At 41.4% G+C, this 20,559-nt stretch overlaps 1 protein-coding gene across 1 annotated transcript in view; it reads left to right on the top strand.

Moving 5' to 3' along the window:
- LOC148144520 (scavenger receptor cysteine-rich type 1 protein M130-like) overlaps positions 1-20,139 on the top strand; it is a 37,606-nt gene extending 17,467 nt beyond the window's left edge. Inside the window, exons 7-17 of the mRNA XM_087975374.1 lie at positions 613-930; positions 2,112-2,452; positions 2,638-2,968; positions 3,079-3,120; positions 3,305-3,421; positions 4,561-4,565; positions 4,777-4,884; positions 6,046-6,265; positions 7,454-7,585; positions 18,017-18,159; positions 20,026-20,139. Coding sequence (XP_087831500.1) covers positions 613-930; positions 2,112-2,452; positions 2,638-2,968; positions 3,079-3,120; positions 3,305-3,421; positions 4,561-4,565; positions 4,777-4,884; positions 6,046-6,265; positions 7,454-7,585; positions 18,017-18,159; positions 20,026-20,139 — 1,871 coding nt within the window. The remainder of the gene's footprint in view (positions 1-612; positions 931-2,111; positions 2,453-2,637; positions 2,969-3,078; positions 3,121-3,304; positions 3,422-4,560; positions 4,566-4,776; positions 4,885-6,045; positions 6,266-7,453; positions 7,586-18,016; positions 18,160-20,025) is intronic.
- Positions 20,140-20,559: the final 420 nt, after the last annotated feature.

The following is a 20,559-nucleotide window of genomic DNA, read 5'->3' as shown; positions in this document are numbered from 1 at the left end:
TCTGTGCTGAAGACTTCTTAAATCTGTGATTCTGTGAATTAGTTCTGGACCTTTGTATCTAAGTACACGTGATAATAACCTGAAATGACTTTTCGTCCCCTTTCAGTATTTATACTTCTACAACTACTCAAAGTGCTATTGCTGTCACTCCAATATATGTTGTCTTTCAGTTATATTCTTGTAAGAGAGAGTATTCCCATGTGCGCTGATGAATGAAAGCTGAGACGGTATTTATATTGGACGAACGTACAGTTATGTGCACTATAAAATAGGGTGAGCATTAGACAAAGTAACATGTGGACAGACATAAACGGAGTGACTGGATAGAGAAAGCACAAATGCAACTGTTTGCAAAATATTTAACGGAATGTTCAACATAGAAAGGGAAACTGAACCTGGCAGTACCAGGTGCAATAAGATATTTTGAAACATTCATGTGCTGTACATTCTTCCTAAAAGGTTACATTTGATCGATTAATTTTGTAAGAAATTATGTTTCAGCACAATAAGTACTTCTCATGAGAGCATTTGAAACGCTCTTTCCTGTATCTATACACTATGTTGCCCTGAGTGATGAAGGGAATGTGCATTGAATGTGTAATTATTTCGCAGAGCACTTTCAGTTAAGGCTGTCAGATGGTGGAAGCCCTTGTGCTGGTCGAGTGGAGATTTACTACAATGGAATATGGGGCTCAGTTTGCGATGATTCATGGGATGTGGTAGACGCTGAAGTCGTTTGTAAACAACTGGGTTGTGGAAAAGCACTGGATATGACACCCCCTTCCTCCTCTGGACCGGGCTCAGGCCACATTTGGTGGAAGGATGTGAAGTGTTTTGGAAACGAATCATTTCTCTGGGAATGTCCTTCAGTCCCATTGGGTCACCAAGACGACTGTTCTCATAAAGAGGATGTGAGAATTATGTGCTCGGGTGAGGCCATTCTTCAATGCTTTTACTTTGCTCGAATGTTGTAGGTGAGACGTCATGCTGACGTATGTTCACTGAATTCGAAGGAATGTGGAGCAGCGGCAGTAATTTAAAGAAACGATCTCTGACACTTATATGTACACAAAAAGTGAAAGAACAATTCGTTTCTCTAATCTAACTTGCTTTTCTGTCAGTTTTTTTCACCTTCTATTGATACAAGACGCGTTTGTCATGAAAAGTGTCATTTTTGATCTGTTGTCACTACTCCAAGTGGATGCCAATATTGTCCTGATAGTCATAAAGGGTTTATTAAAAATTAATTCCAAAATTTATGATCTTTACTTTTGTATCGAGCCACCAGAAATATGAGACCTGTTCGTGTGTCTATCGAACTATTTGTGACTCGAAAATTAGGAGTGATTTTTTTTCTTTATGTTTCCGAGCAGCCTTCACTGTATCAGACACAGCTCCTGTTCAATTGTATCAGACCTGTACTGCCTGATTATTACTGTGCACTTGCGGTTTTTATGATTTTTCAGAACAGTAAAAATATTCCGTAATTTGCTTCCAACTGAGCAGTTTGAAACTTCCCTGGTGATACAAAATTAAAATTGATTGCATATATATCTATATATATATAATTGAACAGCCATGATATCAGAACCAGTTCCAGTGGACCGTCACTTCTGCAAAGTGGACAATTTACTTTTAACACAGGCTTTCTGTTTTCTGTCAGTTTCTGCTTCTCGACCATTTCGGGTTCTCAAACAGTTCGCCAGATTCTAGTAGTGCCTTGGTCAAGTCCTTCTAAACTCCATGCACGATACACATTTGGCTCACTCCTTTTTTCATTGCAATATGTGTCATGAAGAAAACTGAACACAATGATCCGCGGATGCTGCAAATCTAAAACAAAAAGGAAAATTTCTGGAAAATCTCATATGTCTAGCAGCATCCGTCGAGACAAAGAGACAACGTTTCATGTCCAGTGACGCTTCCTCAATTCAGAATACGCGTTACTGGACCTGAAGATTTGTCTGTGCTTTCTCTCTTCACAGATTCTGTTGAGTTTCTCCAGCAATTCCCATTGTTCATATCATGCATCCTGCTCGTTTCGGCAATCACAGGACACACCAGCGATATGAACAATCTAACATTCTGGATATCTGTTATTGTTTGAACAGAACACAAGGAGCTGCGGCTGGTGAATGGAAAACATCGCTGTGAGGGAAGAGTCGAGGTGTTCTACAATGGGACCTGGGGAACAGTGTGTTCAGACACATTGGATTCACACGTTGCCAAAGTGATTTGTAAACAGCTGCACTGTGGTGCGTTCCAGTATGTTGAATACGACGCTCAATCATTCGGAGCAGGATCGGGAACTATTTGGCTCGATGAGATGGAGTGTCTGTCACACGAGTCGACACTGTGGCAATGTCACACAGATCCGTGGGGTCAACACGACTGTCAACACCGGGAAGATGCTGGTGTAGTTTGTTCAGGTAACATGACAAGCCTTCTCAATGTTCGGGTCATACTTAAACATGAATTCCTAATAGACTGAGCATCTTTCTCCTTCCAACAGAGAGCAATGTGACAAAGGAGCAGTCCCTCAGTTCAACTTACTGCCATCAACAATTAGGTGCGTCTTCTTTCTCTATGTGCGAATTCTTGGAGATTCTGCTTTGTACTGCATTCAATAATAATCAGTTCTGTACCACAGATACGCAAGACAGTGTGCACTTGCATGGAGGAAGCAGCAACTGTTCTGGAAGAGTGGAAATCATGTGCGATAAACGCTGGGGAACGTTGTGTGGCAATTCCTGGGATATAACTGATGCTAATGTTGTCTGCAGAGAGTTGGGATGTGGCTTCGCTCTATCAGCCCGAGATGAGGCCGCTCTCTCCCAGGAGAAAGATGTTATCTGGCAGAATGATGTGAAGTGTAAGGGAAGAGAATTCTCTCTGTTGGACTGTCTCTCCGCAGCTCCAGCTAAAAGCAAGTGTAACCACAAGGAAATTGCCAGTGTAAAGTGTTCTGGTAAGATTGATGCTGACTGACGTGCGCCATTAATGTTAAAAATCAGGGCAACTATTTGATTTCCTAAGTTACATTTCCCTTCATAATTATTCGTACTTTCTGTTCCACAGGATCCGAGTTGGTGACGGTCTCCCCTTCACCTCCACCTGCGGGTATTTATGACTGATACTATTATTAGTATTTGTGTTCGCGTTACTTTCCTGAAAAGTGACATTGATGCTGTTGGCATTTTCACGATTTGGAAGCTAGTGTCATTGTTTCCTTAATGATGATTATTCACAATTTTCCATGACAGACCTTAACTATGATAAACCCATTTGTACTCCCTCCTTTAAGGGCAGGAAAGTCCGTCTATTTCCATGCCTGTTGTCGTCTGTTCATCTTTGGGAGTCTTGTTAATCTGTGAGTTAATCGCATTACTGGTGGTCATGCAAAGAAAATTGCAAATGAAAGGTAAGCATCATATCTACCAACTGAGATAACACTGCGTCACTTTCACTGTTGCATATGTTCTCGGGGCTGTACGTTTTTATTGCACTTTTCGAGCATTTGACTGAGATGGTCACGATTGTGCGGCACTTCTTGGCTGTTTGTTTTCTTCGAGGGACTTTGCCCAATGAAACGCGAAGTTTTAATAAACACTCAGATAAATGCATCAAATCTGTAAATAGCAGTTAAAAGAATATTCTAACTGTGTGAAGTATGCATCAAGTCGCTCAATATATTTGGAGAGAAACTGAATTAACTTATAATGTGGAGTTGCTACAGTCATTATCATTGGGAAAGAAATATAATGACTGCACTTTCTTATCTTTCAGTTAACATATACATGACATTCCAGAGCAGGTCAATGATGGCAGCAACATTTCTCCGTTTCATTGAGTTATTTGCAGACTGCCTCTAAATATTTCTTCATTAGTTACTGTTATTTATGTTTCTTCAGTGTCTGGGTGCTGCTACCACAACCCAAGATCATTGAGAGGATTAAGGGTCCTTTTAAGGGAACTTCCAGTTAGGCAACAATTGGCTTCCCTTGACTGAGCAAATGATACTTCTGTACTTTGCACAATAATTTAAAAGCGTTTGCTTGGGAACCATTTTCCACGAGTTGGCAATGACAATCAACACTAATAACAATCATTTTCTATCCTTTCACATGCTCTTAATTTTCCTTTACATATAGCCATAAAAACTATGCACTTAGTCTATCATGATCAATGTCATCAAGGTGCACCTTATTTCATTCGTCTCACGTTTTGGTATTTATCTAATTGTCATAATTATGCAATTGTTTAATGAAAGTAGTCCAATTCTAACAACATTATTATCAACCTTGTTTGTTAGCACCACGGTATGTTGAACATTAATTTGTAATCTCCTCAATGGTATCAAGTTTTTTTTAAAAAATATAGGTTATTAGCATTTTCGTTTTTTCATTGCATGAAAGAGTTTCATTTTCTGCACTCAACATTTTCACTCACATTTGCGAGCTGAGAATTTTCTTGAATAGAAGTTTGAATCAGCAAAATTAGAACAAAATACCCAAATTTATACCAACAAGGACGTCTTGCTCTTTCTGTTTAACATACTAGGTTCGGTAACTGATGTGACATGGAAATTAATCATGGCCTGTTAACTTGTTTTTCCAAGATGTTCTCCCTTCAGCGATCAGTTAACGTTGTGTGAAGATTCTAATCTACAGCATTGTGTGAACTCGTTCTTCTCTCCCCTGGTTCTTCAGATATAAACACCTTGTTTCTGCGAGTGTTCAGCTACAAATGCTGACCAGTCTATTGTTTATTCAACAGAACTTTACCTTGGTGGCACAGGCTCACGCCTTGGTTTGTACCAAGGAATTTATGAAGAAATTGAGAATATTCCCCCTGGCAAGAGGACGGATCACAAACATGGACCAGGTATACATTTCCAATTGTATAGTGAATCATGACTGGATAAGTATAGCTTCCAATTAATTTGCAGTCTTCCGTGATCAATGACTGAATGAACATGATTAATAGTTAAAACACAGTCGTCGTGTGTGGGAAGCTATCTCATTAACTTTGTCTCTGTCCGCATTTCGTGAGATGAAGAATTTCAATATAATAATCTCCACTGGCCTACATTCCTGATAGATTATTTCTGGCATGTATTTGAAAATGCAAACAGAACTATCAATTTCACTTCTACCCTGGTTCCACCCTGACCCCTTCAGATGGCTGGACAACTAATCAATTCGTCATTGATTTTAAAATGATATAATTTTTGCAGTAAGTATGGATTACACAGCACCAAAGAGCGGAAGCAAAATTGAGGAATCAATGTATAAACAAATATGATGAATCACAGAAGATGAGTGGTGCTGAAAGTGTGCATATGACTCTGAAACTTTGCAGGTGTTCAGATACAGTGTAAATGAATGGAAAGAAAATGTCTGGTAGATGATTAATGTGAAATTATCCATTTTGGTTGGAATAAAATTAGAAATGACGATTATTTGAACGGACATGGCCTGAAAAGTAGAGATAGCAAATGTAGGACTAAATTGAGGAGGAAAATTTTCACCCAAAGGATTGAGAATTTATGGAATTCCCTGCCTCATCAGATGTTTTTAGAACTGGGGTGAATAATGTTTTGAACGTTAAAATCGTGAGTAAGTCGAATTGAAACCACGAAAAGATCAGCTATGATCTTATTGAACGGCGGAGCTGGCTGGAACGGTCAGATGGAGTACTCCTGCTCTTCGATCTTATATCATATTCCTTCCCGCAGTGGGTTCACTTGACATTATTCCAGATATTTCTACAGGCACGATTAAAGAACAATACTTTCTGTTGTCACCCTACAATTAATAACATAAAACCTTCAACTACAGTCCATAAGTCTACGACATACAGGATCAGGATTAGATCATTTGGCTCATCGAGTCTATTCTGCCATTCAATAAGGGCTGATGTGATTCTCAACCACTTTGATTTGTCTTCTCCTTGGATGTTTTTATCCCCTTATTAATCAATAACCTTTGTATTTCTGTTTTAAATACACACTGATTGGCCTCAATAGCCATCTGTGTTCCATAGATTCGCAAGCCTCTGGTTGAAGAATATTTGCCTCATTCTCAATCTTATTGGTCATGGCTTCTCTTGGAATTCGTGTTTGAAAATAACTCTCCATTTTTATTTTTAGTAATTTATGCTTCCATTGACTCACTCAATCGCATTGAATACTACACCAGCCACAACTTGACTGACAATAATCCCGGATCTGAAAATCTTGAGGTGAAATCCAACAGTATTCCAGGTGTGTATAGCATCACTTTCTGTCAATTAATTTTCGTCCTACACCCTCTATGCTGTTCTAAACTTAACGATGGCAACCCTCAGATGGTAGTGTGACCACTGGAATGTTGGTTAAAGAGAAAATCGCTGTTTTGATACCACATGATCATGGGCATGGTCTGTCCGGCTGTCTTGTTTCTAACAGAGATTATAGAGCCTATGACCTCTACTTGTAATGTGCAAAGAGATGTGCGTTCGATGTCGTTGCTTTCAGGAACTGCACTCACACCCATTCACGAAGAAGAATACGTCTCCTTAAGCTGAACATTACAAAAACAACCAGGTTATCATTCTAATCGCATTTTTCCAGCACACCTTGGCCCACAGCCTTGTATGTCTTGACATTGCAAGTGCATCACTGAATACTTTTTTGAGCGTGTTTTGCCTCTATCACCCTTCCTGGCAGAGAGTCGAAGATTTCCTGTTTACTTCTCCCATCACTTCTCTGAAATGTATGATCCCTGATCTTTGATCTCTCCATCAATAAGAAATGTTCCTCCTGTCTTCCCCAACTACTGTCGTCATCATTTCATGACTCATCGCAGGCATGCCAGCAACTCTGCATGCTCAGCTCCAAGTCAATTAATTGCAAGACAGATACTGCGGTAGGTCTCTCAGCCCTTCGTAACACTTCCTCCTTTCAATGAGATCATTCCAAACTATGGTGTGGCCTAAATCCAGCTCACTGCCTTTGAAGCATGTCCATAAATACCTTTGATCAACAATAATCTCGGCCACATTTAAAATTAAGAATTGATCAGACATCAGCTAATTTTTGGGAAATATATTTCCAAACCCTGTACAGCTTTATCCTTTCTTGACATCTTCCCTGAACGGTCTGGCATTAATTCTGTGTCTAACACCTCGAGCTAAAATAGTCTAATCAGTTGAAGTAGTTTACTTTATGTTCCCTGTCTTATCCGGGTTATTATCTTGAATAATTCAATCAGATAACCTTTCACCTTCTCATTTCCACAGAAAACAATCCCAATTTGCACCAACTCTGCTCATTCCGTAACTTCAGAATTATGACCGAACTCCTCTGGTCTCAGTTTCCCGCACTTGCCTTATCTGAGGCATTCGTCTCGTTTTCTAGTTATCGTTGTTGTGTATTTCAATTTGTATCAGTGATGCTCATCTTTGTCTCCAGGTCGAATTCGTGGTGAGTATGACGATGTTGAGACTGAAGATGCAGACTGTCATGATGGAAAGTTACAATTGGACAGTGATCCTGATGAACCCCTCACACTTACAGATGATGACAGTGGTCTTTGTTCACTCGGTGAGTTGAATAACAGATACTCACATCTTTAACCACCTTTCTGTGCATTCACACTGCGATAATTCCTTTCCATTCCATGATAATATTATATTTACTGAAAATCCTAGAACAACGTCCAAACCTGTGCCTTACTTCCACAGCTTGTCACTGAGAAAGCAATGTATTATTGGAGAACGATTTTTATTTCAATAGCATGAAGAACCGTCTTTAAAAATGAATTTGATGGTATTCATCATTCACTGCGTTTTGTCAGTTCTTCGAATAGCTGACGTTCACCCAATTTTGTAATTACATATCTACAAAATTGCTGTTTCAATGCGTCATCAACTGGCTGTATGGAGAATATGAAAGATAGGGTTTTACGTGCTCAACAGTTTGAATGGTTTAGTTCTTGTAGCTCACAGGGAATACAGAGCCTAGGACCTTTACTTGTAATGTGCAAAGAGACGTGTGTTTGATGTGGTTGTTTTCAGGAACTGCATTCACACCCATTCCCGAAGAAGAATACGTCTCCTTAAGCTGAACATTAAAAATGCCAATAACTCACGGTTGCCTTTGAAACCCAGACTATCTGATCAGCTGCTTAACCATTTTAGTGTTTTCGAATGGCATTTTGGAAAAGAAAAACTGCTCCAATGTTCCTTGTGTTCCCAGTTATCCGCTTCCATTATTCTTCACTTTCTCTCCTTTTTCACAGAGAGTTGTTTAATTACTGTTGTGAGTACTCTCCTGTAACATGTAACAGTCACCACACTAACAACCAAGGTCCTATGTTTCTTTGAAGAATGGTCACCGGGCCTGTAACTTTAACTTTGATGTCTTCCAAACATGTGTCCAGACATGCTGGGTTTTTTCTAGCAATTCCCGTTGTTTGCTTCTGATTATGAATGGCCAAATGAGCTTCCCTGCACTGCATGATTCGATAGAACTATGATACAGCCGTTGCCATGTTACCTCTGTTGTCCAATCAGAAAATACATCTGACTTCCCCTGATAACTCGCATATCGGTGGCGCCTTCACTGTTGACATGCACTGGATGTGCGATCCAAACTTTTACAACGTTCGCATCAAGCCCATAATTGCGACGTTTCCCTCTGAGTTCCAATGTTTCTGATGCAGAGGAGAGAATGGGATGCCTTGGCTTTCTGCAAAATTCTGAAATATCTTGAGCACTATGTAATGTTGAAAATCATCATGGGAAACTTGACATTTATTTTTCAGTTAAACATTGAATACATTCGTGAGGATTGTTTAAATTAATGAAGAAAGCAACTTTTATTGTTTCACAGAGATCTATTAAACTGTTTTAGGAGTGCGAAAGAAACCATAGATATTTGTTTATCTTGCACTTTCAATCAACATCTCACCTGCAAAATCGTGCATGGCCAGTGATATACTAAACACACAGATAGAGAAACATGTCAATGTGCCTTCCAAATATGGCCCGTCATCAGTCTGACCTTGCTGAGGCAGAATTAGTCTTGTCCCTACTCCATGGAGTGAGAGTTTCAGCTAGGGATTGGTAGATTCATGTGCTGTGAATAGAGCCAGAGGTGACTTGAACGCGTGGACTCAAATTATTTTTTTTATCATTTCAGGTCGATTTTAGAAGCGATTTCAACATGGGACGTCCTGATATTGCGAGAAGTCACCGACTATCGTTTTGAATCTCCAAAATATTTTTCTCAATATAAGCTGCAACTGGTTGTAATTCAGCAGCATGTACTTTGGCATTGAAATGTATATATTTGCATATATATACATTTGAAATATATCTGAAAAATTGCATGTTGTGTGTTTTAATGAGTTAAAAGTGGGTATAAACAGAGTGCATCGAAGTTATTTTTTATGTGTGCATACATTACGTAATTCATTTCTCAGTGTGAATGTTTGAAGTCACAATAGTGGACGATGGTCCTGTGGCTTGTCAATGAGGTATTGAGGAAATTCCATGTGAAATTGCTTTGCTTTCTCATACCGAATGAAGGAGGCTTTTAAACTTGTCAAGCCAAAGAATTCTATGAAGTGCTGTTTTGCTATTTATTGAATGAAATGTTCTGTCCCTGAACTGGGAATATTTCTGAAAGTGATGTTGCAAAATGTAGGACACAATTCATCAATAAACATGCAGTGATTGCAAGTTTGTTTTGGGATTCTGAGTCCGTTTGTTGATGTCAGTGCCAAGTGTATGTGTGTGAGTGTCAGTGAGTAAGTGAGAGTGGTTGTAATTGGCTGTGCTTGTGCAACTGCATCTCTGAATATGAGAATATTTTTGATTCGGCCAGTACGTTGGAACGCTGATTGCAGGATGGAAGAACACAGGAAACGAAAGGGAACTTGGAAAGTTAACACTCAGAAGGATCGTGGCTTACAATCTGCTTGCATCAGGTGGGTTAGGTAAGCAAGGAGGCACATGACAAGGTTTCCTGCATTAGTCGGAAAATACGTGGTTTAATTTTTATGCAGTCAGGTTGTGTGTTGTCGAACTTTAATTCGGCCACATTTGGAAGATGACACACAGTTCTGGCTGCCAGAAGTTCTCTCGCTTCCTCTCTCTACCCCCTCCGCCAACCCCGTCCTCCTCTTGTATTCCAAGTGAGACAATGCCAACCAATACCAGTCCATAAGCGGTAGATATTGTTTCTTGGATAAAGCATTCAAGCCTGTGAATTTCCCAGGTTACAACGATACTTTATTCTTCAAGGAGAAAGTGAGGACTGCAGATGCTGCAGATCAGAGCTGAAAGTGTGTTGCTGGAAAAAGCGCAGCAGGGCAGGCAGCATCCGAGGAGAAGGAGAATCGACGCTTCGGGTATGAACCCTTCTTCAGGAATCATTCTTGGATGCTGCCAGCAACACACTTTCTTCTTCAAACCTGCGCTTGTAGAAATTTTGTTCAATCGACCTTGCCCCTGTGATATGAGCAGAGGAGATGAACAGACCCAGTGTTGGCCTGACCCCTTCAGATATTAAATTCTTCCATCACTTAGAATCTGACTCAATAAATTACATAGATATGTAAATTGCACAAAGTGCAAGAATATTCATCATTTCTCCTTGTTAAAACAATTCACTGGGAGGTCCCCGAATACAGTTGCCAGCAAATGTTCGATTTAAGGTGTACAATGTCAGGAAACAGCCCAAAGATAAATCAATTCGACATTGCAGAAGAAACTCATTGGTTTCTCAACAGAAACATCTTTCACTCTGAGGGAACCTGAAGTACAATTGAAATCATCTCACTAGTGTGTGCATGTCTGTGTGCTTGCATCTGTGTGAAGCGTATGTGCGTCAGTGTTGTGGGTACCGGTGTGCGCGTCAATATAGATGGTTGTCTTTCTGTATCTGTATGCTGCTGTGAGTTGGTCGCTCTCTTTCTCTCTCTCTGATGGTACGCTGCATCTTCTCCTATGCAGTGGCGTTGGCAGTCCAGCAGAGGGTGGCGTTATATCAGTTTTAACACAAGGGAGTAATTGGGACAGAGACATTTCTCTTCTCTTTTTCTCTCTCTGCCTTTTTCTTCTCTCCTCCTCACTCCTCCATCTCTCTCTCTCTCCCTCTCCCTGTCCCACTCTCACCTCGTTCTTCCTTCATCTGTCCCCTGCTCCATATCTCTCTACATGTCTGCCGTTCCCCACACCCTCTCCCCCACGCTTTATCCCTTCCTCTCCTGCTTCTGATTCTTCACTGTTATCACTCTTTCCCTTTGTCGTGTTCCTGTCTGCCCTGTCCCTCTTCCTCTCTCCCTGAGTAACTCGGAAAATATTATGGGGAGCAATGAATTACCAGGAGGAGGTCACCTCGTGTGATCAAGGCACAGGCTATGGTACCAAAGCACTTCTGTTGGCCTGGACTGCATAAGGATGTGTACACTTTGCCATACATTTCAGAGGTGCGTAGTAGGGTGAGCCACAGGCAGTAATCAAACTAGTGCATTTGCTGCCAATTACCGCAGATCCCAAGAACACGTCACGTGGGTTATGATTGATTGTGTATGTCCTCTCCGTAAAACCAGAAGTGGGAAGCATTGCTTGCTCACTGTAATGGATGTGGCTATCAGATTTGCGGAGGTATTTCCATATTGGTGTGTTAAGGCAAAAAGGGTGGTGGAGGAGTTGGTACCTTTCTTTACCCAGTATGGGTAACCGAGGGAGATTCATTCAGACCAAGTCTCCAATTTTTCTCCGCAGTATTTAAGGAAGTCATGGATACATTCTGCATGCAGCACTTTAAATTAAATGCGTACCATCCTGAATCCAAGGGAGCCTTGGAAAGGTGGCATCAGACCCCGTAGATCATGTTTAAGAGCGAACTGTCAGGGCTACCCAAATGCTTGGGATAAAGGTATCCCATTCACATTGTTTGGATTAGAAATGCAAAAAGCCTCCACCGCTTTCTCTGGCAGCTCATTCCAAACACGAATCATGTGAAAAAGCTACACTCAGTTCCCTTGTAATCCTGTCCCCTCTCACCTTAAACTTATGCCCTGTGTGTTTGGTTTCCCCCACCCTGGTGAATGAAAAGCCTTGGATGCTCACGTTATGTATGTCAATCGTGACATTGTAAAGCTTTACAATGTCATCCATCAGTCACCTACAATCCGGGAAGAAATCAGTCCCAGCCTATCCAACCATTCCTGGCAACACAAACCATCCAGTTTAGATTACAGCATTGTCAAACTTTTCTGCTTTCTTTTCCAATTTAATAACATCCTTCCTTAAGCAGGGCGAGCAGAATTGAGCGTGGTACATCAAAAGTGGCCTCACTAGATGGTGTGTCCTCACCAGATTCATACCAGGAATGCCAACGACAGCCAGAATGGGGTAGGAGACACCCTGAATTATCCAAAACACGTCCTGAATTCGAGATGTTAGAGGTATCCAATTCTGGGAATGCCAGTAGAGTCAATTGTCGAAACTTCAGTCCATTGTCGTAATGATCACAATCAGTCACTCTCAGAATCCAATCTCTTCCTCTGTCTGTCGAGACGACCGTCCCCCATTACTGAGGGAGTTGGCACAACCACTGACATGGCAGGGTAACACGCTGCAAGGAGTCCCTGAGTATTAAAGGAGGAGAGTGCCCTCCAGGTACACAGCGATAAACTGTGGAGCCTGATGTTAATGGGAGATGGAGAGCAAACAGGTTCCATTAACCCATTCCATTCCTGCAGCGTTCTACACAGTAACATCGAACGTCTGCCCAGTCTCATTGGTACCTCCGTGGCTCACTGGGGGAGTCAATGTGACACGTTTCAGATACGAGAGTGTTGTCAGAGGACTGGAGAAGTGTAAATTACCCAGGCTGTGTATTCAAAAAAATAGAATGGATTTGTTTTATTTTTAATTCATTCACTGGACCTGATGTGTCTTTGGCTGGGCCCAGCATGCTGCCTGACCTGCTGTGCCTTTCCAGCACCACACTCCCGACATTTATCATGCTGTCCCTAGTTACGTCCATGAGAAGGTAAGGCGTGCGACTTGGAGGGGACTTGAAGGATAAGGAGCAGCATATGGGGGAACACCAATCCCTGCAGGTTCCCCTCCGAGCCCCTCACCATCTCGACTCAGAATGGTGTGAATTGGTCAGAATCCTGGAAATCCCTCCCGATGGGACATTGTGGTTCTGCCCTACAGCACATTGACTGCAGCAGTTCAAGAAGGCAGGCCCGACCCCCGCACCTTCTCAAACACAGAAAAAACGCATGTACACACTTTTGAGACAAGAAGGGTGCGGAGTTCCCAGAAGGAAAATGACCTGTTGTTCCTCCAGCTTGCACTGAGCTTCGCGAGGTTATAATAGCAAACCTGCGAGAGATTCTTTCCAGAGAACAAGGTGGTGATGAGAACATTCCCAACGAGCCTTTTATCAATCCTTTGTCTATCCAACTATTTTCATCTCTCATTGTCCCACCTCACTCCATTTTTCACTCATTCATCCGTCGCCATACCTTCTCCAGGATATATATCAATAGCTTCAGAGCCAAAGCCAATTCTGAAGGAGGTCAGTGAACCCGAAACGTTAACTATGCTTGCTCTCCACAGATACTGCCAGACCTGTTGAGTATTGTTTTTTAACAATTTCTGTCTGTTTCCGATGAATGTTTCAGTGCAGGACAATTTGGGAACAGTGATCAAAGTTCAGTATGTTTAAGGTAGGTAGAATAATGATCATACAGGTCCCCTGGTAAATGTTTTAGTACAATGCAAGGCAAATGATAAGGTCATCAGGCAGTAACTGGAGAAATTAGATTTAAGGGATTCTTTTCAGGGGAAATCTAATTTTGTCAGGTGGGAATCATTTAAAGGTCAATGATCAGAATTCGGAATCACGTGGAATCAGAGTAGATTGGGAGAAAGCATTCCCGAAAACAAATGGGACAAGCAGGTGACAACAATAGTTTAGAGATCTGCAAAAGCAGCGAAGATGGACGTCAGGTGATGGAAGGCACTGCCTGGAAACTTGGGGAATGCAGATTGAAACTTGCCACAGCATTAGATGAATATGGAAGCAAATATTTGCAAGATTATCCGATTAAGACAGGACACTGGCATTAGGTAATCATGAGTGTTTGAAAAGCCAGTACAGACACAATTGAGGAGAAAGTGAGGTCTGCAGATGCTGGAGGTCAGAGATGGAAATGTGTTGCTGGGAAAACGCAGCAGGTCAGGCAGCATCTAGGGAACAGGAGAATCGCTTAGAAGGGCTTATGCCCGAAACGTCGATTCTCCTGTTCCCTAGATGCTGCCTGACCTGCTGCGTTTTTCCAGCAACACATTTCCATCACAGACACCATTGGCCGAACAAACTCATCCCAGTCTGTAAGGCTATTGCAACTCAGTGATTCTGTGACAGACAGACTGTCTTCAAACGTGTAGCCTCAGTCTTGGATCCTAATTCACGTTTGTTCGCACTGATTGAATCTCAAACTGATCGTTTCTGTCACGCTGAATCATTCTGTTAGACGTTTGTTTACCAGTAACTAGATTTCAGAAATTTTGTGCGACCGTTCAGGATTTAAGGTGTTAACATATTTATAGATTCCCAGTTGACATGAGCCTGGAGCTGAGATGTGCTCTTCCATGTTGACGCCCCCATTGAGATTCTGTTGAGTGTATATTCTAATTCCGAATTTACTGCTTTTTCCATCTGATATTTTTTATTTTAAAGGAGAAACAGGCGACAACATTAGAGTACAGAATTTACCACGGTACCAGGTGTTTCCTGTTGTTTGAACAGAAAAGCAAGACGCGCAGTGACGTTTCTGATGTTCTGCAGAATGAGAAGCTGCCTTTTCATACACTGAACCTTACATAAATCCTGCCAAATTCCAAATTATGATCTGCTGTAAAATATGCTTCTGCGTGTTTTTTTAACAACATGCTACGGCTCTTCGATGCAATCAATTCATTGGTAACGTCCAGCATTTATGATATCAAAATGCGTGTTCATGCATTTTGCCTCTGTCTGAAAGATCAGATTTCTTCAGATGATTGGCAATTTGCCCTGTATCGTAACACAACCCATATATGATGTGAAATTCTGCAGCACATCTGCGAGACATGGTGCAGGCGCTGTCTTGTAGATGACTAGATCAAAACAGCACAGGATAAAATGGAAATTGTTGATAATGTGAATGAATGTAGTTATAACGCTAAACTGTACCCAGTTTCTTAACCATGGCCACACGATCAAAGTTCTGATGGTGTTGGCAATCTGAATTAATAACACAGAAGATCTGCAGAAACTTGGGACAAATATGATTTTAATGTTTCGAGTCCATTGACTGTTATTCAGACCTGAAGAGGGCTGGATAATGCTGATTTATGTGCAATTTATCTAAGATGCTCAAGGGAAAGAGATGTGGAGAGTGAGCAGAGAATAAGGCAGAGACAGGCCTTATAGTAGTAAAGGAGCGATGTGGATTCTAAATCGGTATTGATGATAAGTGTGACAATCAGGACGTCACTGATCAGAGCACCTACAGTTTCATTCAAATCACTTATGTATATTACAAACAACTGAGTTACAGCACTGATGCTGTTGTAACAACATTGATCACAGACTTTCAGGGAGAGAAAATAACACACACACTTCCACAACTTCATTTTGTATTCTGTGATTATCCAATTTTGTTTCAGGTATTTTGTGATCTACACTTCCGTAAAGAGTGGTCACCTGCAAAAGGATAATTTGACATGATGACCTTTATATCAATGTCTCTGCACTATTTATGTCCCGAGGTAGTGCGGGAAATGGGCCACATGTGTTCCTATGTTAACCAAAGGACAAATCCAACTAGGCCAAATATTGTCCAAACCGCTTACTTTCAGTCAGCAGCCATGTGTTGGAAGGGGTCACCAACAGTTTTTTAAATTTGTTAAAGGGCGGCACGGTGGCACAGTGGTTAGCACTGCTGCCTCACAGCGCCAGAAACCTGGGTTCAATTCCCGCCTCAGGCGACTGACTGTGTGGAGTTTGCACGTTCTCCCCGTGTCTGCGTGGGTTTCCTCCGGGTGCTCCGGTTTCCTCCCACAGTCCAAAGATGTGCAGGTCAGGTGAATTGGACATGCTAAATTGCCCATAGTGTTAGGTAAGGGGTAAATGTAGGGGTATGGGTGGGTTGCTCTTCGGCGGGGCGGTGTGGACTTGTTGGGCCGAAGGGCCTGTTTCCACACTGTAAGTAATCTAAAAAAAAAACAGTGTTGTCAAATAGGAACCACACGGTAATAAACTGTGTGCTGACTTCCAGTCTGAGTTCCACCAGGGCAACCTAGCTCTTAATCAAGCATCGATAATGCTGGGAAACTCAACATGTCTCGCTGAATCTTAGGACAGGGAAACATAGTGATGGAGTACTCCCAAATGCCAGACTGGGTGCATCTCCAACAAAACTCAAGAAGCTTGACAGCATCCGGACCACAGCAGCTCGAGTGACTGTGACCACATCCACAAAAATCTACTACCATCAGTAACAGCAATGTTCAGTATTTTCACAAGGCACTGAATAAATTCACCAAGGCTCCTCAGACTGCAGTTTACAAACTGACGAGAAATTCTACCCAGAGAATAAGGCCAAGCAGATATTTGGGAAAAGACCAAGTTCCCATCTGTGCAATTCATTATCTTAATTGAAATTATGTCGCCATTCCTTCCTTGCCGTTGGGTCAAAATCTTGGAAAATACCTCCCTCACGGCATTGTCGGTCTAACTGCAGCATTTGTGTTCAATGTTTAAAGAACCCAGTTCATGACGGATTTCTCAAGGGGAAATAGCGATGGGTAATAAATGCTGGCAGAGACAGCGCTGCCCCTATCCAGTGATAGAATTTAAACAGAACTGTGAAGTTGATTACAGGGAACTGGTCTGAGGTTCAGGTCATGATCTGCATTTCCTACCACAATTGAAGACACCAGAATATCTGAAATATCCCTCTTTCTGCTCCAAATGCCCCAAAGTGCAATGAAAGAGTTGTCTGAACAGCAGATTGTCCTGAAACTATCGCTGATCTTCTTGTGCATTGTTCCACCCATTTCAATGAAACTGTTGGTAGAATGAAATGACGCTAGATATCGATTTACATTAACAAATGGTTTCAAAATTTCAAATTCTACGTTTTATATCCATGAAGTCAGAAGTCATACATCACCAAATTAAAGTCTGAAAGGTTCATTCGCAATCACAAGCTTTTGGAGTGCTGCGCTTTTATTAGGTGACTTCATGGTGATCCTCCAGTTGAACACATTACCAATCTTCTCTCTCTCTCTGTATGTCCCTCTCTCTTTCTCTCTCTCTCTGTCTCTGTCTCTATCGCCCTCTCTCTCTCTCTCTCTCATACGAATGCAGACCGATAAATTTGTGTTCTCATTGGAAAAAAGGCTAAGTGGGGATTTGACAGAGACATAATAGATGATCAGAGGATAAGACAGGGCAGGCAGTGAAATACGTTTCCTAGGATGATTTCGTCAGCTTGTAGGAGAAGGCATAACTACAAATTGAGGGGTGATAGGTTTAAGACAGATGTCAGTGGCAGGTTCTTTCCACAGAGAGAGGTAAGGGCGTGGAATGCCCTACCTGCTAATGAAGTCAACTCAGCCACATTAGGAAGATTTAAACAGTCCATAGATGAGCACATGGATGATGTTGGGATAGTGTAGGGGGACGAACTGAGAATACTTCACAGGTCGGCGCAACATCGAGGGCCGAAGGGCCTGTTCTGCGCTGTATGTTCTAATTTTACCTTCTACATTTAGCTTCCACAGTTTTCACGCTGGTCGGAAACTGATGCATCTTTCTTGAATGTACCCAATGACATCCCAATCTTTTCGAGAATTCCACTCACAATTCCCTGAGTGCCAAAATCTCTGTGCAACCCTATGATATGGCAAACCTGTATCTCAAGACCATGACCCATTTTCTCGATACCATAAGCCAGACGAACATCAAACCTGCATCCTGCATGTCAAGGCCGTGAGAAGTATTTGCGTTTCAATGAGATCCTCACCAATGATTGTGGACACAATGAATGCAATGTTTCCTTCCAGGACACATCTGCTATGCTCGATATCAGTCTGGTAGATTTCACTGCAACTATTCCAATGCAAAGCCCTGTATCTTAGGCAAGGCGATCAAAACGGCACATAATACTTCAACGGTCTCTGCAATGTTCTGTAGAAGCATTTTTTTTTTAAAAAAAACCTTTATTCTTGGACTGAACCCGTTTTTCAAAGAAGGTCAAATTCGCACTTACCTTTTAGTCTCGGAATTGTTTCCTTGTTTTCAGTTAATGGGGTACCTGGTCATCCGTTTCTCTTTGTTCATTATCACTAACATACCTTTAAATATTTATTTTACTCTCTGGTGTTCTATTCTCTCCTGTTTTCTGTCCAATGTCGTTAACCTCACACTGATCCGAGTTAGACGGCATCTTTCACGTATTTTCTCTTTGACTCAACTTGTCCAGAAGGCCTTGAAGCCTGTTTGTATGGTTCTGATCAGCAAACCTCTCAAAGTCACATTTAATCCCCTCATCCAAAATCGTTGCAGTGCGTTGTAGGTAGCTAATGTCCCACCTTCGATTTCCCATACACTCCCTTTATCACCTCCTTCCCACTAAAAATGCACAACTTTTTCTCTCAGTGAGACAGTTCTCTGTCCTGACCTGTATGCCACATATGATAGCGCAGGCTTCAGTTCTGTACACCAACCTCTTGTGCTAGATTTGATCAAAAGTGTTCAATGAGCCATCGATACCACATGGACAGATTCTCCCATATTCAATATAAAAGTTCCCTCATCAAAATATTGTGAAATTCTCAAACCAAGACTTCTCTTCCATAATTAATTTTCATTTTATCAGTTCCCAGTTGATGCTTGTTATCACATTGTTTATGGTGGACACTACCATGTTCAGAATATTGCTATTAACCGGAGAGCCTGTACATCCCTGTTTCTCCCTTCCTCGAATTTAGAACAGACAGTTCATATTTTCCACCCTTATTCTTCCAGACTTGTTTCTTTATCAGAATCTGGAAACTTTTGCATTGTGACAAACCAAAACATGTATTAAATCTATTGCCGTCTCAGTTAGTGCCAACAAATGCAGTTTATCAGGCTCCACAAATTCCCAATGAAAGCCTTCAGTCTGAAACGTCGATTCTTCAGCTCCTCGGATGCTGTCTGACCTCCTGTGCTATTCCAGCGCCACAATGTTCGACTCTGATCTCCATAATCTACAGTCCTCACTTTCTCTGATGAAGTGACAAACTTGTTGCATTTTTGTATAACTTAGTCTACTCAGAGAGTCGTAGTGGCGTGGAATGCACTGCCTGGAACTGTAGCAGACCCGCCAACTTTAAGGGCATTTTAATGGTCATTAGACAGACATATGAATGAAAATGGACTACTGTAGGATAGATTAGTTCCACAGGTCGGCTTCGGATTGATTCCACAAGTTGGCGCAACATTGAGGTCCAAAAGGGCCAGTATTGCGCTGTAATGTTCGATATTCTACGTTCTCTGCTCTACATGTACAGTCACAGTTGCCATGATGTCAGGCCCTGCAACTTTGAAAGATGAGGCATATCAAGAGGAAATTTGATATTTGGCAAATTTGAATAATTGCGAAACATTGTTGTATAGCACTTTATCCGTCCCATAAGAGCTGACCAACCAAGGAGGGAAATCAACATGATTTGAAATTTGAGCAGATTTTGCATAGGAAGAGGAAAAGAAAACAATTATTTCCTCTCGCGACTAGGTTGGACAAATTCTACCAAATGATACTGATGAGTTATATATTGGAAGGTATAGTGATGGAGACGAGGGAACAAGTTTGCAGAAGAGACATAGAAATTACGAACTGTAGTAAAAGTAAGATAAGGTTTTTGGGGACTTTTTAAAGTCTTTCTAAAAGTTAATTCAATGTTTAACACTTTTAGAATAACGGAAAGCTGATTTTTGTTAAAGAAACAAGACCGACATTTGAAGAAAACAACAAGTTGAGCAGCATCTGTGGATACACAAAGCGAGTTAATATTTTGAATCAAATGTGATTATTCTGGATAATGACAGTTTTTAATAGTGTGCACAGACGGGGGAGGAGAAGAGACTGAAACAGGTGGTCTGTGTGCTCAGAGGATAAACAACGGACTGATAGTTATAGTAATAGACAGAATTATGACTCAGAATAGGTGCTAAGGATTGGGGGAATGAGATTAATGTGGGTCTGCTGTGCTGAGATCAATGTTGACAGGACAGGAATATATAAGGGAGGAAAGGGGTTACTTGTAATGTAAAGGAAGGGTAGAGGTTCAGCTCTGAAGTTGTTAGTCTGCATTTTTAGTCCTGAAGAGTGTAAAGTGAAAAAATGGAAATAGAGCTCTTTCTCCAGCTGCTCGTGGAGCTTCTGAGTTGCAAATTATTTTCAATGAATCTGAGACCAATAACCTCCTGTGGTTGTGTGATTGTGTGAT

Source organism: Chiloscyllium plagiosum, unplaced genomic scaffold (assembly GCF_037043375.1).
Source record: "Chiloscyllium plagiosum isolate Xiang-an unplaced genomic scaffold, Cpla_swu_hap1 HiC_scaffold_27, whole genome shotgun sequence".
NCBI lineage: Eukaryota > Metazoa > Chordata > Chondrichthyes > Orectolobiformes > Hemiscylliidae > Chiloscyllium > Chiloscyllium plagiosum.
This window is presented reverse-complemented; position numbering and strand designations above follow the sequence as displayed.